Raw genomic sequence first — 22,584 nt, 5'->3', positions numbered from 1 at the left:
TTTAAATATATTTTTAAAATTTTTAAGAAAATTCAAAAGGTATAAAGATTTCAGTGTATTTTAAAAGATTCACATACATTTTAAATTTTTCTAAGGGGTTTAATAAAATTTCCAAGGATTTCAACGATTTTAAGTGATTTTAAAGCTCCCAGGGTATTTTAATAAATTGTTTAGAATTTCTCGAATATCGAATTTTATAGAACTTGACTAAATGATATAATATTTCAATGGATTTCAAAGAATTCATTCACAAGAAGTGAGGCATTTTGTAGGGTTTCAAAAATTTAACAAGGTTTTTAAATAGTTTTTTCATTTTATTTTGAAATAGCACTTAATTCTTATTCATTTATCTTCAATTTTTTTAAATCCCTGTAAATTCTTTCAAGTACACTCAATTTTAATTAATTCACTGGATTTCAATCAATTTTATTATGTTTTTGAATTTTTTCAATTTACTTAATTCCTTTTTAAATTCAGCTTGATTTTTCATGCATTTCATTGAATTCTTCTCATTTCCCTTAAATTCCTCTTAATTCACTCGAATTATATTGTAATCGGTGGAATTTTTTTGGTAAAAATTCATTAATTAAAATTAATGTTTGAATTTTGTCGACTGGGAAAAACTGGGAAATGACCGAAAATTTGAAATCATCCGCCGAATCGCCACCCCGATTATAAATTCATACCCTATTGGCAGTTTTTTTTTGTAAATTTCCTTTGACCGTTTGGAAATTTGTACTTCACTTGATAGACCTCTTTTCCCTTTTTTAATGAATTATATTTTTGTTTCATGTTTAAAAGAAACTTGGCCTTTTTCTCGATTTTTCGTTTAAACTTTTGTTTTAGTTTAAAATTCTAATTCATTGAAAATTTAATTATTTTGTTAAAAAATTCAAATATTTTATTAAAAACTCATCTTTTTGGTTAAAAATTCAACAACTTTGATGAAAAATTTACTGCTTTTAAAAAATGATTTATATTTGAAAATTGATATTTTTTTTGTTAAAAATTCATGTTGTTTTGTTAAAAAATCGTGTGCTATTGTAAAAAATTAACATTCTTAATTAAAAATTCATCTTTTTTCGTCGAAAATTCCTCCCTTTGGTTTAACTGTTTAGTTGAAAATTTATGTATTTTGTTGAGGATTCAAATATTTGGTTAAAATTCGTCTTTGGTTAGATTCGAATGTTTTTTTTCAATTTAAAATAGTTTTTCGTTCAAATATCAAGTATTAAAAGTTTCATTGATATTTTCGGTTTGAAAATTGAACTGCTCTGTAGGAAATTCGACTTTTTGGCTTAAAAATTCAACAGTTTGGTAGAAAATTAAAGTATATAGTTAAAAATTAACCTTTTTTGATTAAAAATTCTTACTTTCGGGTTGAAAATTCAAGTTTTTTTTTAGAAAATTCCACTTTCTTGTTTGAAAATTCATATCTTCATATACACCATCATTTTTGTTAAAATATAAAACTGTTTGATTTGAAAATTCATTTTTTTGGTCAAATTTAACTATTTTGGTAGAAAAATCAACTATATGGTTAAAAATCAAACTATTTATTTTTAAAAAATTAGCTACTTGGTAGAAAATTAAATTTTTTGTTGAAAAATCATAGTGTCGATTTTAAAATTCAACTGTTTTGTTTCTATTTTGTTTCAATTTAACTGGAAGAAAATTAATTTTTTGTCGAAAATTATTTTTTTAAACTGAAAATGTAACTATTTGATTTTTGGTTGAAAACTTTTTTTGTTTAAAAATTCAGCTATTTTGGTAGAAAATTCAACTATTGGCTATTCCGGGAAAAAAACAACTATATTGTAAGAAATTCATGTATTCTAAAAAATTCGTCTTTTTGGGTAGAAAATTCATTTTTATTTTTTTGAAAATTTTTCTTATTCTCTAAATTCAACTACTTTGTTAATAATTCCATTCATGGTTGAAAAATGATTTTTTTTTTTGTTGAAAATTCAATTATTTGGTTGAAAATTTCTCTATTTTTTTAAAAGTTTAACTTTTCCGTTAAAAATTGAACTAATTGTATGAAAAATTAACTAATTGATAGGGAATTCACTTTTCTGTGGAAAATTCATTAAATCTGGTGAAAAATTCAACTGTTTAAAATTTGTTGATGAAAATTGAACTGTTTTGTTGGAAATTCTTCCTTTTGGAAATAAATCTTTCGTTGAGGATACATCTTTTTTGTTTAAGACCTGAACTATGCTTTATTAAAAATTGAACTATTTTGTTAAAAATTGAATTATTTTGTTAAAAAATTCAACTTATTTTCAAAGCCTTCTTTGCGTATGAAAATTCTACTCACTATAGAGCAATTTTTTTGCGGAACCAACTAAAAATGTATTGCCAGTGACTCCTCCTAGCTGTAATTTTTATTAAAATGATAAAAAATAGAATTAATATTTGAAAAATGTTTCTAAATAAATGCACATTTTAGTCTATTTTGCAGGAATAAGCTCAATTTTTTTTGCATTCAACCAAAAATGTCTTACCAATGACCCCTTCTCCTTATTTTTGTTTAATTAACAAGAACTGTTCGTTATTTAAACAACATTTATGAACAAATTCCATTTATGGCCACTTTTCCATTATGAATATTAATTTTTTGCGGAATCAACAACAATAAGTAAATTAATAGTTTATTAATTTTATAATTAATTATTATTATCAAATAATAAAATAATTATTCTAATTAGAAAAATATGACAAGGGGGGATAATTGGCCTGACATTTCCTGTTTATTCCCCAAAAAATAAATATTTATCATGGAAAAATGGTCAAACTGTGAATTTGCTCATAAATATTGTTTCAATAATAAAAAGTTTTTCTTAATTGGACAAATATGACAAGAAGGAGTCATTGATAAAACATTTTTGGATGATTCTGCAAAAAATTGAGCCTCTTTATTCTGAAATTGGCCAAAATAAAGATTTTTTAATAAAAAATGTTTAAATAATTAATTTTTTTATCAATGTTGAAGTTTAAATTTATATCCTGGATTATGAATTAATAATTATATAACCAGTTTAACACCACTGTTTTGTAAAAATATATTTAAAAATATTGATTTAAAGTATAAATTATGCTTTTATTATACTTTTTTTCTTAAAAATTAATCTGTTTTAGTAGACATTTCATCCTTTTAGGGCAAAATTCAACTGTTTGGTTGAAAATTAATCTCATTTGGTTGATAATTCAACTATTTTATTGAAAATTCATAATTTTAGTCGAAAATTCATCCCCTTGGTTGAAAGTTCAACAATTTTGTTGATAATTTGTTCAGAAAAAACTTGGTTTGTTGTAAATTCGTCCGTTTGGTTGCAAAATGCATAATTGTAGTTGAAAATTCTTCTTTTTGGTTTGAAAATCTATTTTGTTGAAAAATTAAGTTTTTCACTGAAAATTTAGCTTTTCCATTTTTAGTTTAAAGTAAATCTTTTAAATGAAAATTCACCTATTCAGTTAAAAATTAATCATTTTCTTCAAAATTTAACAATTTTGTGAAAAATTAAATTACTTTGTTAAAAATTCATGTATTTTATTAAGAAGTTATCTTTTTTAGTCGAAAATTCAATAATTTTGCTAAATATTCATCCGTTTGAACACCTTTTTGGATTGTTATTTTTTCTTGTTGAAGAAACCTCAACTTTGTTCTGAAAAATTTTATTATTTTTTTGATAATGTTCGTTAAAGTTTAATCTTTATTCTTTAAAAATTATAGCATTTCGTTGAAAATCTATCTTTGTGAGTAAAAAATGGAACAGTTTGATTAAAAATTCAACTATTTGGTTGAAAATTTAACTATTTCCTTAAACGTCATTTTTTTGGTCGAAAATTAAACTGCTTTGTTGAAAGTTAATTATTTTGAATTGTAAATTCATCTTCTATGGTAAAAATTCTTCTTTTTTGGTTGAAATAAATAAATAAATTAAAAAAATTTTATTTTAATCTGGAATTGTTTGTTTTATTTCGTTTATAAAAGAGTTTGCTTTATTAATGTTAAAAGATTAAAATGCTGGTTTTTGAAGATTAATTGTCAGGGAAAATGAAAAATTGATGAGAGAAAAATCAGAAAAAAATCAGGGAATTTTCAAAATAATGGTTTTCGGCCACTCTGTTTGCTTGACGGAATTTCAATATTAAATACCGTTTTCAGAAAAATTAAAAAGAGTGAAAATAAAAATCCAAAATCCGATTCCATCAAAGAACAGAAATAAAAATTTCAAAATGTTCATTTTGCCGAAAAACCCCTTTAAATTTGAAGTTAAAAATTTCAAATTTCACAGTCGTAGATTAAGCTTCTGTACAAATATTCGTCTTCGAATTGAAGTATATGAATTTTCAAACGGTTAAAAGAAATTTACCCAAAATTTCTGTCAGTAGTGTATACATACTTTTTTTATTTTCACTTTCATCCGTGAGAAGCACTTCTCAATATTTAGTTAATTAAAATTTTTTTTAACTCTTTTTTTACATTACTTATTACTTCCTGTTATTCTTCTGTTTATCGCACTTTCTTGATTTTCTTGCATGCCTCCAGCAAAGATTATCCTGAAGTGGAAGTAAGTCGACAATTCTGCAATTAAAAATTCAGAATATTGAATTATTTATTATTATTTTTATTTATTCATTCATTTCCATTTTTTTAAGTATGCGATTAGGAAAAATTTATGAATTACGTAAGGATTATTTCAAAAGATTTCTTTCTAGCTACTTGAAATAATGTGAAAGATTGTAAGGTATTTGAAATAACTACAAAGTATTTCAAAGAATTACAAATTTTTAACAAAATTTGACGAGTTTTCGCGATCTTTTTAGGGTTTTATGAGATCTCAAGGAATTTAAAAAATTTAAAGTGGTTACGAAAGTTTTAGGGTAGTTCAGACGATTCCAACAATAGTTTGTAGAAATGATTTTTTTAAAGGATATCAGAGGATTATAATGGGATTTTAAAGGATTTTTAGGAATTTTAATGGATTTCAATAGATTTATTGGGGTTTTTACGATTTTACGGGATTTCAGAAAATCTTAGGAGATTTTAAAAGATTCAAAAGTATAGCCACGGATATTAGAGGAATTGGTAAGATTTCAAAAAAAATGTACGGTATTCTAAATGATTATTATTCCAATTATATGAAGTATTATGAGGAATTTAATGTCATGTGAAAGATTCGATTTCATTTTAATATAGTGTAAGGGATTTAAATATATTCGGAAAGATTCTAACGGATTTTAAATATTTCATTGAATTTTTAAGAATTTTTAGTATTTTAACTAATTTTTAGAGGTTTTAAGGGATTTCCCCGAATTTTAAAGAATTATAAACAGTTTTTATATGATCTTTAAGATTTGAAGCGATTTTCATAGTCTTTCAAGGGTTTATGGGGTTTTTAAAGATTTCAAAATATGTTACGGGATTTCAGAGGATTTAATGTAATATTAAAGTATCTTCACGAATTTTGAAGTATCTCAGGGGATTATGGATTTTAGAGGATTTCGTATGATTTCAAAAGATTTCACGGAATTTCAGAGGATTTTCGAATAATCTAAATGATTTTAAGGAGATTCAAAGAATTGTAATCGTCTTCAAAAGATTTAATTGGATTTTGATATATTGTAAAGGGTTTCAAAATATTCGGAAAGATACCACAGATTCTAAAGTTTTCAATTAATTTAAAAATATTGATTGGCTTTAGGGTCAGGTGAATTGAAACTAATTAAGTTGTTTCAAACGTTTCGACATACAATGGTGGCCCTCATCAGTGAGTTTTATTAAATCTGTGAAAAGTGCACAATATTTTGTAGGTACGCAGTTTTACAATTGAAAGCATTGTTTTTTGATTAATATCTTAGTTGAGAACTAATAAAAATTTAAAAATTTTAATAGTTTAAATTTAAATTTTGTTTAATTTTATTTAGAACTATCGATAAATCTTACATTAATCTTAAAACATTATTTTATTTTAACAAAGTACAATTAATGAGAAAACCATACCAATGTAGTCGAAAAAATTATTTTTCACCAATTTTTTATTTAATGAAAAAAAATTTTAATCGTAAAAAGTTCTTTACAAATTATTTTTCAGTGACACGTATATGTATTTAAATTGAATTTTGTTATTATTTTATTCCTTTTTGTTATTTTTGAAATAATCTGTTTGTACGAAAAATATTATTATAAATTGTAAGAAACCTTATACAGCTGTAGATTTTTGAATAGTAGGCAAATACAATTTTAATCAATTTTATACTTACATACATTTTCGCAGTAATAAGAATAATGCCAAGAAACATTGCATTTAAAAATGATTAAATCAAATAATTTTTTCCTTAATTTCTCGTATATAAATTTTTGCTTTGAAAAAGTTTTATGTTTCCGAAACTGGTTCAATTTTAAAAGTAGAATCATTTCAACAATCACAATGTAATGAAAACTAAATTTGCCAAAGAAAGATTGTAATTGCATAATAATTATTGGATTTTTGATGTGTTTTGTTTGCATGTCTTTAATTAAAATGTACTGAATTTCTTTACTTTTTTTATTTATATAATTAAAGGTTTTGCATGTAAAAATAATTTTTTTTAAATTTAATTTATATAAAATGGAATTTAATGGGAAATTACCAAAATTGTTGTAGTTGGCAATAATTTTTAGGTGTTCTTCAAAGTGCACGTTATTCTTCAAATATTGTATTGTTACATAATTTGGAAAAAACAACAAATATTGATTGACAGATGTTATGGGATTTTCACGGATTTCGAAGGATTATACGGGATTTTTTTGGGATCTTGAAGATTTCAAGCGCTTTCAGGGATTTTAACAGCCTTTAAATAGTTTTAAAATATATTAAAAGATTTCAAAGCATTTTACGGAATTTCAAAAAATTTAATGTAATATAGAAGTATCTTCATGAATTTTAAAGGATCTCAGAGGATGTAGGATTTAAGAGGATTTCGTGAGACTGAAAAATATTTAACGGGATTTCAAAACATTTAACTTTAATTTAATATTTGCAAAGGTACCCACGGATTTTTATGGGGTATTTAAGATTTAAAGCGATTTCAAAGACAAGAAGACTGATTTCACTTGTTGGTTACTTTTACAGTCAGCCACCTAGCGGCAAAGCCTTCAGTTTGACGTGGATAAGTCAAGGATGATATTAGATAGATAAGAGAAGATTTAAAAAGATAGAATTAAATTTAGATTTGATTTCAACCGTTTTTTTTTTAATAATCAGTTAAATTGTGATCTTTTTCAATTATAATTTCGTTCAGTTTAAAATTGCGTCATTCGAATATCATTCACTTTAAACATTTTCCATTTTAGGTTTTTAATTTGTTTGAAGACCTAAACAGTTAAATATTAGAAGCATTTAAAATCGAAGATTTTTGATAAACATTTTTAGTTGATCAATTATTGATATAAATTAATTCCTAATTTTTAAAATTGACGTTTAAGAATTAAAAAGTCGTATTAGTTCAACAAATTTAAAACCTCGATTGAAACATTATAAACTATTTTCAATTAACTTCGAAATAATATATTCATAATCAAAGGGTTTTATTAAATTTCAAATATTATTTCAGTCTAAAATATTCCATTTTAAAATATTCAATTTGAAATTTTTTAATTAAGAAAAAGAACAATTACTTAACATTTATAGAAATACCCGACTGTTCATTTAAAATCAGTAATTATAAATTAAATATTCAAAAGTAACTAAAAAAACTAAACTTGGAACGTTACAATTTTAATTGTTCTATTTTTTTTTTAAATTTTATTTTTAAGTGAAATTGTTGAATTTTCATATATAAATAATAATTGAACACCCATTATTCTTAGAAAAAGTGAGAGCAAGTTGAAGGAATTTTTAGAAGTTTTGAAATAATTTCAAATAATTTCAACGAAAAAGAAAAATTCAATTGATTAAAATTTTTTTTTAGAAGTTCTGAAAATTTTTTTAAAATAATTAAAAAATTTAAACAAAGGTCAAAGAACATTAAAATGTTTCAAGATTTTGAAGTACAAAATTTGAATCATTTGAAGGATTTTTAAACTATTTAAAATTAAAATAGCTTTTAATTTAGGGTGTGTTCAGTTTATAAAAAAAAATGTAATCGTTGAATTTTTTATGTTTGTAGCTTAAAATTGCTTAAAATGATATAATTTTGAAAAATTTTCAAATCACTGATTGATTCTTCAATGTAGGGCATTGAAAGTTATAACTTGGATTTATATTTTTCCAACAGAATGTTGAAAAGCTTCCATGTCACCCGTATAAATGATTAATTTCAAGCTCGGTTTTTATTACTTCAAATGGACATTTTTTTGGCTTTAGAGAGTAATTTTGACATTCTCATCTTAATGAGAAAGTACTGGTTTGATGTAAAATCTCACTTTGTCAATTTGCATCAAATCTCCCCGTTTTGAGATCCCCTGAGTCAGAAAAAAACGATTTTTACGAAGGTGTATGTCGTCTGTAGTCTGTAGGCACGATAACTTTCAAAAGATTGAACAGATTTCACTCTGCTTTGGCACACTTTTTTAAGGTCTAAAAAGAAAGAACGAGTTCGTAAACCAGCTATTTTTGACGGAAATTTAAAAAGTGAGCGCATTTTTAAAATATTTGATACCATTTTTTTCAAGACTTAACAATTCTTCCAGACCAAGGTATAGAAATAAATATAATATACATTTCGTATAATAGAGTTGAACATAATGTAGAAAAGCTCGAATTTTCGATGTAATCAAGTACGAAGCAAGAGACACATGATGAGAATGTGTTCGTTAAAGCCAAAGGAGCTTTAACAAAAGAGAATTCGCAATCACTAAATAACAGTTGTCGATGCTTTCACCATTTAATAAAGAGCTTGCTCACAAATGTGGGGTAAACATAAACACGGAGCGCGAGGTGAATGCATCATCGAGCGCGAAGCGCGAGAGCCAACAGTAGCCCGCCCTAGAAGCGCTTTCATTGACAGTGAAAAATGTTTGCGAAACGGAAAAAAGGGGGGAAAGAACTGGGAATTTTGTTCTTTTGATTAAAGCGTCCACCCTGAGAGAGATAGAATAATATTTACATGGATGGATAAAGGATAAAGTAATATCGAAAAGGGCGGATTAAAAAAGATAGATGGAGATTTATATTAAAAAGAGAGATAGTAAAAGATTAAATTAGATAGATAAAGAATTGGGTGAGATTGAGAAGGGGGGATTGAAAAATATAGACATGAATTTAGATTAATAAAGGGATAGAAACATATGTTGATAGATGTTGCATAGGATGGCCAGAGAAGAGGAGATTGAAAAAGATAGACGTGAATTTAAATTAACAGAGAGATCGAGCAAGATTGACGTGGATAGAGAAAGGATAGGATAAAATAGAAAAGAGAGGATTGAAAAGAATAGATGGAGATTTAGAGTAAAAGAGAGATAGTAAAAGATTGCAATGGATAGATGAAAAATAGATGAAGGATGACATAGAGAAGAGATATTTAAAAAGGATAGACGTTAATTAGAGATAGAAAAAAAATTGACGGGGATAGATAAAGAATAAAATAAGATATGAAAGAGGGGATTGAAAAAGATGGACGGAAGTTTAGATTGACAGAGAAATTGTGGATGATTAAAGTGGTTACAAGAAGGATAGGATTACATAGAGAAGAAGGGATTGAAAAATATCGACGAGAATTCAGATTAACATTGGGATGGAAAAAGATAGACGTTGGTAGATGTAGAATAGGATGATACAAAGAAGAGGAGATTTAAAATGATAGACGGAAATTCTTATTGACATAGTGATAGAAAAAGATTAGCGTGGATAGATAAAGGATGATGAGATAGAAAAGAGGCATTGAAAAAGGTAGCCGTGAATTTAAAATGACAAAGAGACAGAATGGGATACATTTTCTGTGCCTCTTTCTATCATAAAGATGAAAAATTATTCAAAAAGCTTGGGTGAGTCTTTGTCTTTTTACTTCCCACAGGAAGTTCTCAAGTCTGAAGAATTGTTTAAAATAAATGCTCAATATTTTTTGACGTAACTCGTAATTTGAACATGACGCTCTGCAGAGAGAAAGTAAGCTGTTAGTCCGTGAAAAAAAAGAGAAAGTACAAGATTAGGTCCATTGCTCTTAAATGCAAACGTGCGTAACCCTAGAAGAGTATTATATTACTAAAACAGACTGCCAGTCATAAAAGGCAGCTACTTGGCGCATTTTGCTTTGCACAAACGTACACAATCAATGGGAACCTTTGGTACATGTCCTCAATACTTACATACAGCTTATACGATATCGTTCAGTACCTTTATTCCAGGCTAGCCAGCATTGGCAGGTACCTTTTTTTAATAGCAGAAAAACCCTTGAAAACCCTGGAAATTATCTGGAATTTTAATTTCAAAACCTTGATTTTTGTAGTACCCACTTTTTAACGATGTAACGTAATTTTAGGGTGGACGCTAAACCGAGAAATGATAGAATTTTTAAAAACCGGGAACTGAAAAAGAATTTATTTTTGTGACCGGGAATTTTACAAATTTTTTTAAAAGAGAGATCTATCCAATCACTTGAAATATCACATGGTATAATCTAATTTAAAATAACTTTGATGTAAACTCGTTTTCAAATTTTTAATTAAATTGTTAACCTTTTCAATTATGAAATCATTTAGTTGCCTTTGTGTAAATATGTGTAATTCTAAAATCTTTTACTATCAAAATTTTCCATTTTAGGTCTTCATTTTTCAGGGTACAATTTTAATCAGAAGAATTTTTATAACGCAGTTTTGAAGACCTAAACAATAAAAAAATTAATAGGGTTTGCAATTGATTTTTTCGACAAAAAGTGTTAGTTGATCAACTGCAAATATAAAACATTGAATAATTTTAAAAATTGAAATGTATTTCGAATTTCGAAAATGTACAATTTAAATATTTTAACGTTAAAAATCGATCTCTTTTAATTCAAAAACCTTAACAATTGAACAAATTTAAATGTCCGATTGAAACTTTATAAACTGTTTTTCATTCAAATTAACAAATCGATAATTAAACGCTTTTGTACAATTTAAAATCTGAGTCAAATAATGGTTCCATCTAATATATTCTGCTTTCCCTTATTTAAATTGAAAATTTTTTTTAGTAAAGAAAGAAATAATTTTTGAATAATTAGTATTGTTAAAGTGTTTATTTAAAATGAGCAATTATAAATCAAATATTCAAAACTCAATAATTTGAAAGTAAATTACTTGAAACAGAAAGCCTTGAATCTTTAAAATTTCAGGGAGCTAAATTTAAACTTCGAACGTTACAGATTTAATTGTTTTTTTTGTTTTGTTTTATGAGTGAAATTGTTGAATTTTGACGTATAAAGAACACTTGAACAATTATTCATTTGACAAAAATTCGAGTAAGTTTAGGAGATACTTAAAAGTTTTGAAAAGGTTCAAGCTTAATTTAAAATTCGAAAAGATTTCAAAACATTTAAAACAAAAGATAGATTTTAAAGATTCCGAAATAAAATTTTAAATATGTTTTTAAGGATTTTGCAAGGTTTTAATTTTATTAAGATTCCTGAGAAAATTGTGAAATTTTTCGTTTGAAACAATAATCTCAACGGTGTATTTAAAAAAATTTTGAAAAAAAATTGACGAATAAATAACAATTGAATAATTATTCATTAAGCTATAATTCAAGAAAGTTGAAACAAAATGCAGTTTTTCAAGATTTTTAACCAAAAGTTTAGTAGCTTCTTAGGCATTTTGAAAGATTATTTAATTAATTATTTTAGAAACTGCTGAAATCGAACTTGGTCAGATTTTTCTTCCGAAAATTTCGGGTCAAAACATAAATTTACTGTTTTTTAATTTACTGTTTGTTTTTTCAAGATTTCGAACCAAAAATTTATTAGCTTCTTAGGAATTTTAAAGGATTATTTCATTAATTATTTTAAAAGCTGTTGAAATCGAACTTGGGCAGATTTTTCTTCCGAAAATTTCCGGTCAAAACATAAATTTACTGTCTTTTAATTTACTGTCTCTTTTTTCAAGATTTCGAACCAAAAATTTATCAGCTTCTTTGGAATTTTGAAGGATTATTTAATTAATTATTTAAAAAACTGTTGAAATCGAACTTGGTCAGATTTTTCTTCCGAAAATTTCCGGTCAAAACATAAATTTACTGTTTTTTAATTTACTGTCTGTTTTTTCAAGATTCCGAACCAAAAATTTATTAGCTTCTTAGGTATTTTGAAGGATTTCAAAAGAATAACACATTTTATTAAAATCCTTAGAAAAATTAAAAATGTTTTTATATTTTGAAAAAATAATTTTAAAAGGATACCAAAATTGCAAAAAGTAATCTGGAAGGTTTGAAGACAATTTTTTGATTTTGTATCAAGTGATATAAAATATTTTTAGGTATTTCAACGGTTTTATTGTTGTTAAGGACCTTAATAGATAAATTTAATTTATATACAAGAGTTTTCAAATGATTTGTAATTTTTTTAATGTTTTTTTTTCTTAAGAAAATATTAAAAAGATTTCTAAGAATTAAAAGATTTAAACTTTAATGAATAAATATAATTCAGTGTGTATATTCAAGGGGTTTCAAATGATTGATACTTTTTTTAACGTTTTTTTTACCCTTTCCAAAGGTTTTAAGGAATTCTATAGGATTTCAAGATTTATTAAATATGTCAAGGGATTTCAAATAAGTTTTTAGGATTTCCAATGATCTTAATGCATGTATAGTAAATTTTTGAAAATTAAAAAATTAAATTTCAAGGAAATTCGTAATGATTACAAAGATTTTAAGGTATTACAAGGAATTTCGCCAAATTCAAAGATTTTATTAAATTTCCAAGGACTTCAAGGGATTTCAAAGAATTCTACAAATTTGAAATTTTTAAACTTTAATGAATAAATATAATTTAATATATATTCAAGTGGTTTTAAATGACTTATACTGTTTAAATGTTTTTTTACGGTTTCGAAAGATTCGAAGTGATTCTAAAGTATTTCAAGAGATATTAAAAATTTCAAGGAATTTTGTAGGATTACCAATTATTTGAAAGGATTTATAGAGAAATTTAAAAATCTAATTAAATTAAAATAATATAAAGTTCAAGGGGTTCTTAGTGATTCCACATATTTTAAAGCATTTTAAGGTATATGACAAATTGAGCTATGACAGGGATATTATTCCTTGTTATAGCTAAACATTTAGCTGCAAACGAACGAAGGAATTTAGAAAGATCCCTGAATCAGCGAAAATGAATATCTTTGACCATTTTCCACATATCAGAGATATCGTATAGTCAAACCCTTAATAAGTATAGATATAAAAGAGATATTAAGAATAGGTGTCTAAAGGAATTGTTGGAAGAGCACCGGTGCATTGCATTATGGGAGCAGTGAAATAAAATGGCGACAGTCTAATCGGGAGCAGTGACAGTTCAGATTTAATTTATATAATTAAACGCTTTTTACCACTTAAAATGTGCGCGAATGTTAATATTAAATAGAGTTTGTGTTGCGGTAATAATCGTTTGCAAGTTTTTTGCTTGTAGGCGGTAACTATATTGAAATATTAAGAAACCCGAGAAAAACAATAAACTTGACCTCCAAATGCATTATACGGATTTCAGGGAAATTCGTTTTCTCGACACCAGACGAAAAATTGACTACTGTAAGTTAATATATTTCTATAACAACTAAATTTTTTTCTTGTCTAAAGATAATAAAATTATACTCAATCTGTCGGAAATAATCAAATGTCGAACTTAGCAACTTTTTCCAAATTACTGATTACGAGAACAATTTATATAAAACTTTCTTTGAGTTTAATATATTCTCGATTCACTTTTTCGCCTCAAGAATTTTTTTCCCGTGATAAGGAATTTCATAAAATATAAGGGGTTTTATTAAAAGCTTGATGAAGCTTGTACCGAACAATTAAATTGCTTCCAGTATTCGTGTTGCTCAATATAAAACAAGGATGGTTCAGTCAATGGTCATTCCATGTAATTTCCTGTCGTATGTGAAATTGTGAAAAATGATGATTACTAACATTTTATTTACAAATAATAATAATAATATTGTAAATTGTTTGGAAGGAGTAAAATGATTTATGAAAGTGCTGTTTCTTCTTCAAATAGGTGACAGTAAATAGCACTTTAATCAATTATTTTACTCTATGCAAACAATTCACTGCATTTTTATTACATTTTTTCGATCAAAATAATGATAATCATCATTGGCTATAAGCTTTTTCAAGTGAACGACAAATGTCGACAGTATTTTTCACGAAAAGCTTCATCAAGTGACCGATAGAGGTATGGGGTATTGCTGCACTCGGGTGACTTTACATCTTGGATGTTTCTTTTTGCACACAAAAAAAAACATATAGCAGATGTTAAGCGGTACTATCTTATCCTTCAAACGTCTATGTTTGAACATCAGTTTTTCTCTGTGTGGCTTTCCGTCTTTTGCTTGAGTTGAAATATTGAATTTTGCTCATACATTGAAGAATTTCGTGGTAACAAAAGAAAAGTAACGATGGCAAACGTGGTGGAACTGAAGAACTGTTCAGAAGTTGGGTTGGAGCTTCGAGTACAGCTAGCAGCAGGCTACAACTCAAGCCCGCTTATGAGCGTAGGGTGGAGTGTTATGGCAACAAGGCTGTAAACAAAATACAGCGTGACTGCCATCGAGTAAACATGCCTGCAGGGTCTTGCAAAAGCTCACTCTCTTCCATTTGTATCAGTTACATGCTACTGCCGTATCCGTAATGATCCGCCACTGATTTTTATGACAAAAAAACAAAACAAAAAATCTACACATGTGAGGTGTACAGTTTTAGCAGTTTTCTTATTGGGCGCGTACGTTTTACCTGATCAATAAGATACACGGAGAAAAAATGATGTTCAAACGTAGATGTTTATATACTTTGTTGAGAGCGAGAATACTCAACGGAAAAGATGCATTTTCATCCAGTTTGCGCAGGCTGTCATAAAAATGTAGAGTTTAGGAGGGGTTTACTGATTTTCAAGATTCCACCGTAAAGAAGTACAGTGAACATTGGATTTAGTGCCCCTGGAGATAGTTCTTTTGAAAATTGGCGCCACGGGGATCAGAAAAACTGCACGACGTTGAGTATTCTCTCGCTAAACAGAGTATAGTATAAGATAGTACCGCGAAAAATACAGATATTAACGCATAACATATTTACATGTCAAACTGAAACTTCAGAGATGCTCTCATAATGCACCGGTGCTCTTCCAACAATTCCTTCAGACACATATTCTTCATATCTCTTTTATAGCTATACTTATTAGGGGTTTGACTATACTATATCCCTGGTATATGGAAAATGGTCAAACATATTCATTTTCGCTAAACCAGGAATCTTTCTAAATTCCTTCGTTGGTTTACAGCTAAATGTTTAGCTACTAATTAATTAATTAATTAATTAATAAGGAATAATATCCCTGTCATAGCTCAATTTTTGATGTACCTGAAAATCCTTTAAAATATGTGGAATCACTAAGAACACCTTTAACTTTATTTTATTTTAATTTAATTTAATTTTCAAATATCTCTATAAATCCCTTGAAATCATTGGAAATCCTACAAAATTCCTTGAAGTTTTTATATCTCTTGAAATCCTTTAGAATCACTTCGAATCTTTCGAAGCCGTAAAAAATAACATTTAAACAGTATAAATCATTTGAAATCACTTAAATATATAAATAATTATATTTATTCGTGAAAGTTTAAACAATTTTAATTTCTAGAAATCTTTAAGGTCCCTTGAAATTTTTGAAAATTTAATCAAATCTCTCAAATTTGTGAAATTCCTTATAATGCCTTAAAATCTTTGTAATCGTCAGGAATTTCCTTGAAATTTAATTTCTTTTATTTAAAAAAATGCACTAAACATGCATTAAGATCATTGGAAATCCTAAAAACTTATATGAAATCCCTTGAAACATTTAATAACTCTTGAAATTCTGTAGAATCCCTTAGAATTCCATCAAATCTTTGGAAAACGCAAAAAAAACAATAAAAAAGTATAAATGATTTAAAGCCCCTTGAATACACAGCCAATTATATTTATTCATTGAAGTTAAAATTTTTTTAATTCCTAGGTATCTTTCAAACCCCATACATTTTTTTCCCCCTTTGAAATTTTTAATATCTCTTTAAATATTGTGGAATTTCTTAAAAAATCCCTTGAAATCTTAGTAAAACAAAACAAAAAAAACATTTAAAAAGGTAAATGTCATTTGAAATCTCTTGCATATAATTAAATTTATCTATTAAGGTTCTCAACAATAAAATCGTTGAAATACCTAAACATATTTTAGATCCCTTGAAATCCTTTGAGATTTAATAATATTCTTTAAATATGGCGAAATCCCTTGGAATACCTTAAAATACTTACTTAAATTGTCTTGAAACCTTCCAGATTACATTTTGCAATTTTGGTATCCTTTTTAAATTACTTTTTAAATTAAAAAAAACATTTTCAATTTTTCTAAGGATCTTAATAAAGTTTGCTGTTCTTTTGAAATCCTTCAAAATGCCTAAGAAGCTACTAAACTTTTGGTTCAAAGTCTTGAAAAACAGACAGTAAATTTATTTTTTGACTGGAAATTTTTAGAAGAAAAATCTGCCCAAGTTCGATTTCAACAGTTTTTAAAATAATTAAAGTGCAATATTTAAGATTTAAACAATTAAAAATTAAAAGCTTTTGAAGTTGAAAATTTGTCATAGAAAACAATTTTATTGTATCAACCTTAAATATAAACAAATAAATTATTTTAAAATGAGTCTGTACTTTAAGTATAAAATACTAAACAATAATTGATTTGACAAAACGATTCTAAATCTGTTCAAAATTTTTAAATTTCCAGATTGTAACTGTTTCAATTCGAAAGTCTTACTAAGAATTGAAATTAATATAATATCATTTATTTCGATAATTTGATTTTTAAATACAAATTTATTGATGCATCAATAACATATTTTTAATTCAAAGTTTTAGGTATTTCTTTATATTATTTTTGATATTAAATTTAATCAATGAATTTATTAATATATTATTTTTATTAATTTTTTTAGTAATTACAAAATTTTAACTTGCGGTTGAAACTTTCTAAAATATTTTCAACTGAAAAATAACTCCATAATAATATAGTCGTGATTAAAGGCTTTTATTAAATGAAAAATATTGGTAAATTCTAAATTATTCAATTTTTAACCCATTTAATTTCAGATAAAATGAAACTGAATTGGTTTACATAGAAAGCTTTGAATCTCTAGAATTTCTAAGAGCTTTTAAACTTTTAACGTTACAATTTTAATTGTTCTATTTAAAAAATGTTTAATTTGTAAATGAAATCGTTAAGTTTTGACGTATAAATAACAATTTAGAAGTATTGAAAAGATGAAAATTAATTAAAAACTTGAAATGATTTTAAGTTATTTAAACGAAGTGTGTAAACTTTTTTCCAGAACTTCTGAATATATTTTTAAATTAATCGAATTTTTCCTGCAGTTTTGGGAAAATCCTGCAAATGAACAACAACAAATCTTTAAAATCTTCCAGTTTCTTTTTTGATAATTTTGGATAACTCTTAAGATCTTTTTAAATTACCTGTTACAATAATTTTTCAAAATGAAAAACCATTTTCAATTTTCCTAGGAATCTTAAGAAAATGTTTTTATTCTTTTGAAGCCTTTCACTATTCATAAAAAGATTCTAAATTTTTGGTTGGAAGTCTGCAAATTTCTAAATTTTGTTTTAAATTCTTCTGTGAGTAGCTGCATTAAAATTTCGGTACGAATAGCCGAATTTTGTCGGTACACAAACTTCCTTTCAATTATTTGAAATCATTTAAAGTTCTATATTTAATTTGAATCCTTTTAAAACTTATAAATATCTCTTAAAATAAACCTATTTTTTCTACAATTAATAAGTGTTCTATTGTTATTTATAAATTTTTTTTTAGGATTTTCTGGAAGTTGTAGGAAAAATTCAATTCATTTTAAAATACACTTAAAAGTTCCGAAATAATTTCAAAAATGATTTTAAATTTCAAAAATTTTAAAACACTTCTATATTTCTCAAGGTTTTGAAATAAAATTTGCAAGCTTTTCAAGAATGCTTAAACTATTTAAAATGAAAATAATTGGACTTTGGACTCTATAATTTATAGCAGTTCCAAATTTCTCAGTTTATCTGCATTCTATTTAAAATTCTTCAATTAAAAAGTGCGAGTATCTTCCATTTTGTACGTGTAAGTTTTTGAGAATTTAAATATACAATTTTTTTAATGAAAAACTTTTAAAATTCAAGAGGTCCACTTTAAATGCTTTAATTTTTTGTTTATTGTTTATTACTTTAAATAAAAAGATGGTTAGAACAGATTTCGATTTTTTTAAATTTCATTGGCCGTGAAAAATGTTTGCGAACCGGGAATTTCATCAATAATTTTGTTGAAAAATTATGATTATTAATACTTTGGCCATAGGATAGTAATGTTAATGCTACTAATAATAATCCTCTCCTTGAATTTGAATTATTTTTTGCTTTTAAAACATTTTTTTTATTGAAATGTGAAGAGTAATTTAAATCTTTTAGTCCATTATAAAATAAACATCCCGTTTGGAAGAAATCTTACTGCTAAAAATAAAAAATTAAATTAAGATAGAATTTATCCTTAGTTGATTATAGAATATATAAAGAGATTTCAAGGCGCTTTCTGTACGACTGTACTAATTATGGCCGGTTTTTCGCGTTCGAGGCCGGCTGGACTCTTAGTCAGTATAAAATAAAGCCAGCTGACTTGTTCGAAAATTTCCCAAAATACTATGAAGATGTCAACAATATTATTTAAAGGCTGTTCGAGCTGAATTTCAGATCTGGTAACCCTGATTCTATAAGTTTTTTTATGTCTTCTCCGCTCACGTAAAATATAAAATTATACATTTTTGGTTATATCCATTTTAAAAATAATAAAAATTATTGGTTGAGAATGTTAATTCAGTATCATGCTTAGAATGAGGAATATCATTTCAAAAGATTTTTAGGATATCTAAGATTTTAAAAAGGGTACAATACTCCAGATTTCAAAGACTTTTAAATATTTTAAAGCATTTAAAAGAGTTTAAAATAGGCCGCGGTTACGTATACCAATTTTTTTACGAATAGCTGGATTTTGTCGGTAAAAATTCCTGAGGGAAGCGGGTATTTGCGCTGCAATTTCGGTACGAATAGACGTTTTTTTTGTTACGTGTTGATATTTTAATAATTTCAAAAAGGCTAGTACACCGTGTTTTAAATATTTCACGCCAATCTCAAAACTTTAGAATATTTAAATGATTTTAAACGATTTCAGAATATTAAACAAAGGAAGATCTCAATAAATATTTTAGAAAGATTTCAAAAGATTTCAAAAGATTTCACAAAAATTTAATTGATTTCATAAAGATTTCAAAATATTTCACAAGAATTTCAAAGATTTCGAAAGGTCTGAAAAGTCCTAGAAGATTCCAAAAATTTGCAGAGTTTAAAAATAATTCCATGATTTTAAAGGATTTTAGAAAGATTTTAAAAGATCCTACAAGTTTTTTTTTTAAATTCATGTGTTTTGTAGAAAATTCTTTTTAGGTGGAAAGTTAATCTTCTTGATTGAAAATTCGTCTTTGGTTTTAAATTTCATCAATTTAGTTCGAAATTTCATATTTTTTGGTTGAAATATTATATTTTTTATTGAGAATTCCTTTTTCTAGGTCGAAAATTCAACTATTTTCTTAAAAATTCAATAGTTTTTTTTTTTGAAAATTCAACTATTTTCTTAAAAATTCGGGTTTTACTTGATATATACACTATTACTTTCTTTTTGTTTAAAATTTAACTTTTCGGGTTCTAAATTCAACTGTCTTCTAAAAATTCTTTGATAAAGTTTTTTTTAATTCGACTAATTTGGTTGAAAATTCATCTTTTTAGATAGAAAATTCAAGTCTTTGGTAAAAATTCATCCTTTTTCGTCAAAAATGACACTGTTTTGTTAAAAATTCGTCATTTTCTTTTGTGAATTCAACAGTTTTTTAAAAATTTTAACTATTTGGTTGAAAATTCAACTGTTTTTGTTTTAATTTTAATCTCGTTTGTTTGAAAATTCGCATCTTTATAGTTAGAAAATACAAATATTTAGTTAAAACTTGCAGTATTTTGTTAAAAAATGAGTTATTTTCTTAAGAATTCAAGTTATTTGATAAACGGAATCCTTTTTGGTTGAAAATTTAACTTTTTTTTTTAATTCGTCCTTTTAGATCGAAACTATGTACAGAATATTCTACAAACATTCGTATTTTGGGTTAAAAGTTTGACAATTTGAATGAACTTTTTTTTCCTGACTAAAAAAATCTGTATTTGTTGAAAATTTATCTCTTTGACTGAAAATTTGACTATTTTGTTAAAAATTACTTTTTGTTTTACTCAAAATTTAACTTTTTGGTAAAAAGTTAATCTTCTCGGTTAAAAATTCGTCTTCTTCGTTTTAAAATTCATATCTTACTAGAAATTTCAAATTTTTTGGTTGAAATATCAAAAGTTACATTTTTATTGAGAGTTCCTTTTTCTAAGTTGAAAATTTAATTATATTATTGAAAAATTCCTTATAATTATAATTTTAATTATTATAATTTCATTTCAGGTTGAAAATTCAATTGTCTTCTAAAAATTCTTTTTAATCTTTAATCTTTTTTTTATTTCTACTAATTGGTTGATAATTCATCTTTGCAGATAAAATTTAAAAGTATTTAGTTAAATTAATTTTTAATAATTAAATTATTTTTTTGTAAATTTAATTATTTTATTGAGAATTCAGGTTATTTGATAAAAAGTCAACCTTTTTTTCGAAAATTGAACTGTTTTATTGAAAATGCATCCTTTTAGATGGAAAATTCATCGTTTTCTGTTAAAAATTAATCTGTCTTCTAAAAAATTTAATTATTTGGTTGAATATGCAACTGCTTTTGTTTAATTTTAATCTCTATTGTGTTAAATTCGATTATTTGATTCGGAAGTTATCTGTGAAAATTGTAAATTTAAATATTTTGTTTGAAAATTTAATTATTTTTTTGAAACTTTAACTATTTGGTTAAAAAGTGCTTTTTTGGTCGAAAATTCCACTGTTTTATTGAAAATTAAACTACTTTACTAAAAAATTTTCTTTTGGCTTGAAAGTTAAACAACTTAGTTGAACTTTTTTTCTTTCTTGATTGAAAATCTATATTTGTTGAAAATTCATCTGTGTAATAATAGCTTATATATTCTGTTGAAGAAACGTCTTTTTTGTTAGATAATAAATATTTTTGGTTGTAAATTCGTTTTTTCCGTTTTCAAATTCATATATATGGTAGAAATTTATTATTTTTTGGAAGTTATTTTTTTTAGAAATCCTTACTCTAAATTGAAAATTCAACCATTTTATTATAAATTTAATTGTTTTGTTACATATTGAACTATTTTTATAGAAATTCATTTCTTTTATTGTTGGAATATGCGCTTTTAGATTTTTTATAGCAAATTCAACTTTTTTTTTAAAATTCATATTCTCGGGTAAAAAATGCCGCTGGCTTCTAAATATTTATTTAGTTAAGATTTAATCTTTTTGGTTTGAAATCTTGACTAATTAGTTTAAAAAAATCATCTTTTTGGTTAAAAATTTAATTATTTTTTTGAGAATTTAAGTGTTTTATTTAAAAAATCGTATTTGTTTGTTGAAAATTTAAGTGTGTTCTAAGATTAAAATTTCGAAAATGAAAGAAGAATTTTTACTTCTTTTATTTTGGAAAATTCACATATTTGGTATGAAAGTAATTTTTTTAGTCGAAAATGGAATTTTTAAATTGAAACTTCGTCCTTTTGGATTGAAAATTCACCGATCACGGTAAAAATTTAATTTTTGTTTTTGAAATAAATATCTAATTTTTTGTTTTAAATTATTTTATTTTATTTATAAAAGATTTTATATTACAAATATATAAGTTTACAATGTTCTTCTTTGAATATTTATGGTTAGGAAAAATGAAAACTTGGTTAGGAAAGAGTCGGGTAAATTTAGAAATGAAGTTTTTATTTTTTTCTATTTTGACTTCTATAATTTTATTTTTTGGACCAATCCTTCTGAGGAATTGTTCTTAAAAATGCATCTTGCCGGACCATCGTGATATTAATTAAACTTTTTTTTTCTGTTACAGGATGTAAATCTAGATGACGATCTTCTGGATGACTAGTGAAATAATAATGCTGTCGATTCGTCCTGTCCGCATACAGATTTCGTTTTCTGATAGCCCGGCGGAATTCATTCCCTGTAATAATATTATTAACGGACTTGAAAAGTATTACAAAAAATTGTAAACTTATACGCGCATCGTCTGCTCGTATTCCACATTTTCATAAGTTAATTGTATGATTACTATTGTATAATCTTTATAAAGAGGAACCGCAAAAATGGAACTACAAATTAAATATATTGTTAATATAATTGAGAAAA

At 25.5% G+C, this 22,584-nt stretch overlaps 1 protein-coding gene across 1 annotated transcript in view; it reads left to right on the top strand.

Annotated features, from left to right (window-relative positions):
* The window catches only part of LOC117176065 (coatomer subunit beta'), a 74,266-nt gene extending 51,682 nt beyond the window's left edge, over window positions 1–22,584 (top strand). The window contains exon 9 of the mRNA XM_033366069.1: window positions 22,289–22,584. Coding sequence (XP_033221960.1) covers window positions 22,289–22,324 — 36 coding nt within the window. The 3' untranslated portion in view covers window positions 22,325–22,584. The remainder of the gene's footprint in view (window positions 1–22,288) is intronic.

The sequence above is a fragment of the Belonocnema kinseyi genome, chromosome 7 (assembly GCF_010883055.1).
Source record: "Belonocnema kinseyi isolate 2016_QV_RU_SX_M_011 chromosome 7, B_treatae_v1, whole genome shotgun sequence".
NCBI lineage: Eukaryota > Metazoa > Arthropoda > Insecta > Hymenoptera > Cynipidae > Belonocnema > Belonocnema kinseyi.
Note: the sequence above shows the minus strand (reverse complement) of the source record. Positions and strands in the feature narration are given on the sequence as shown.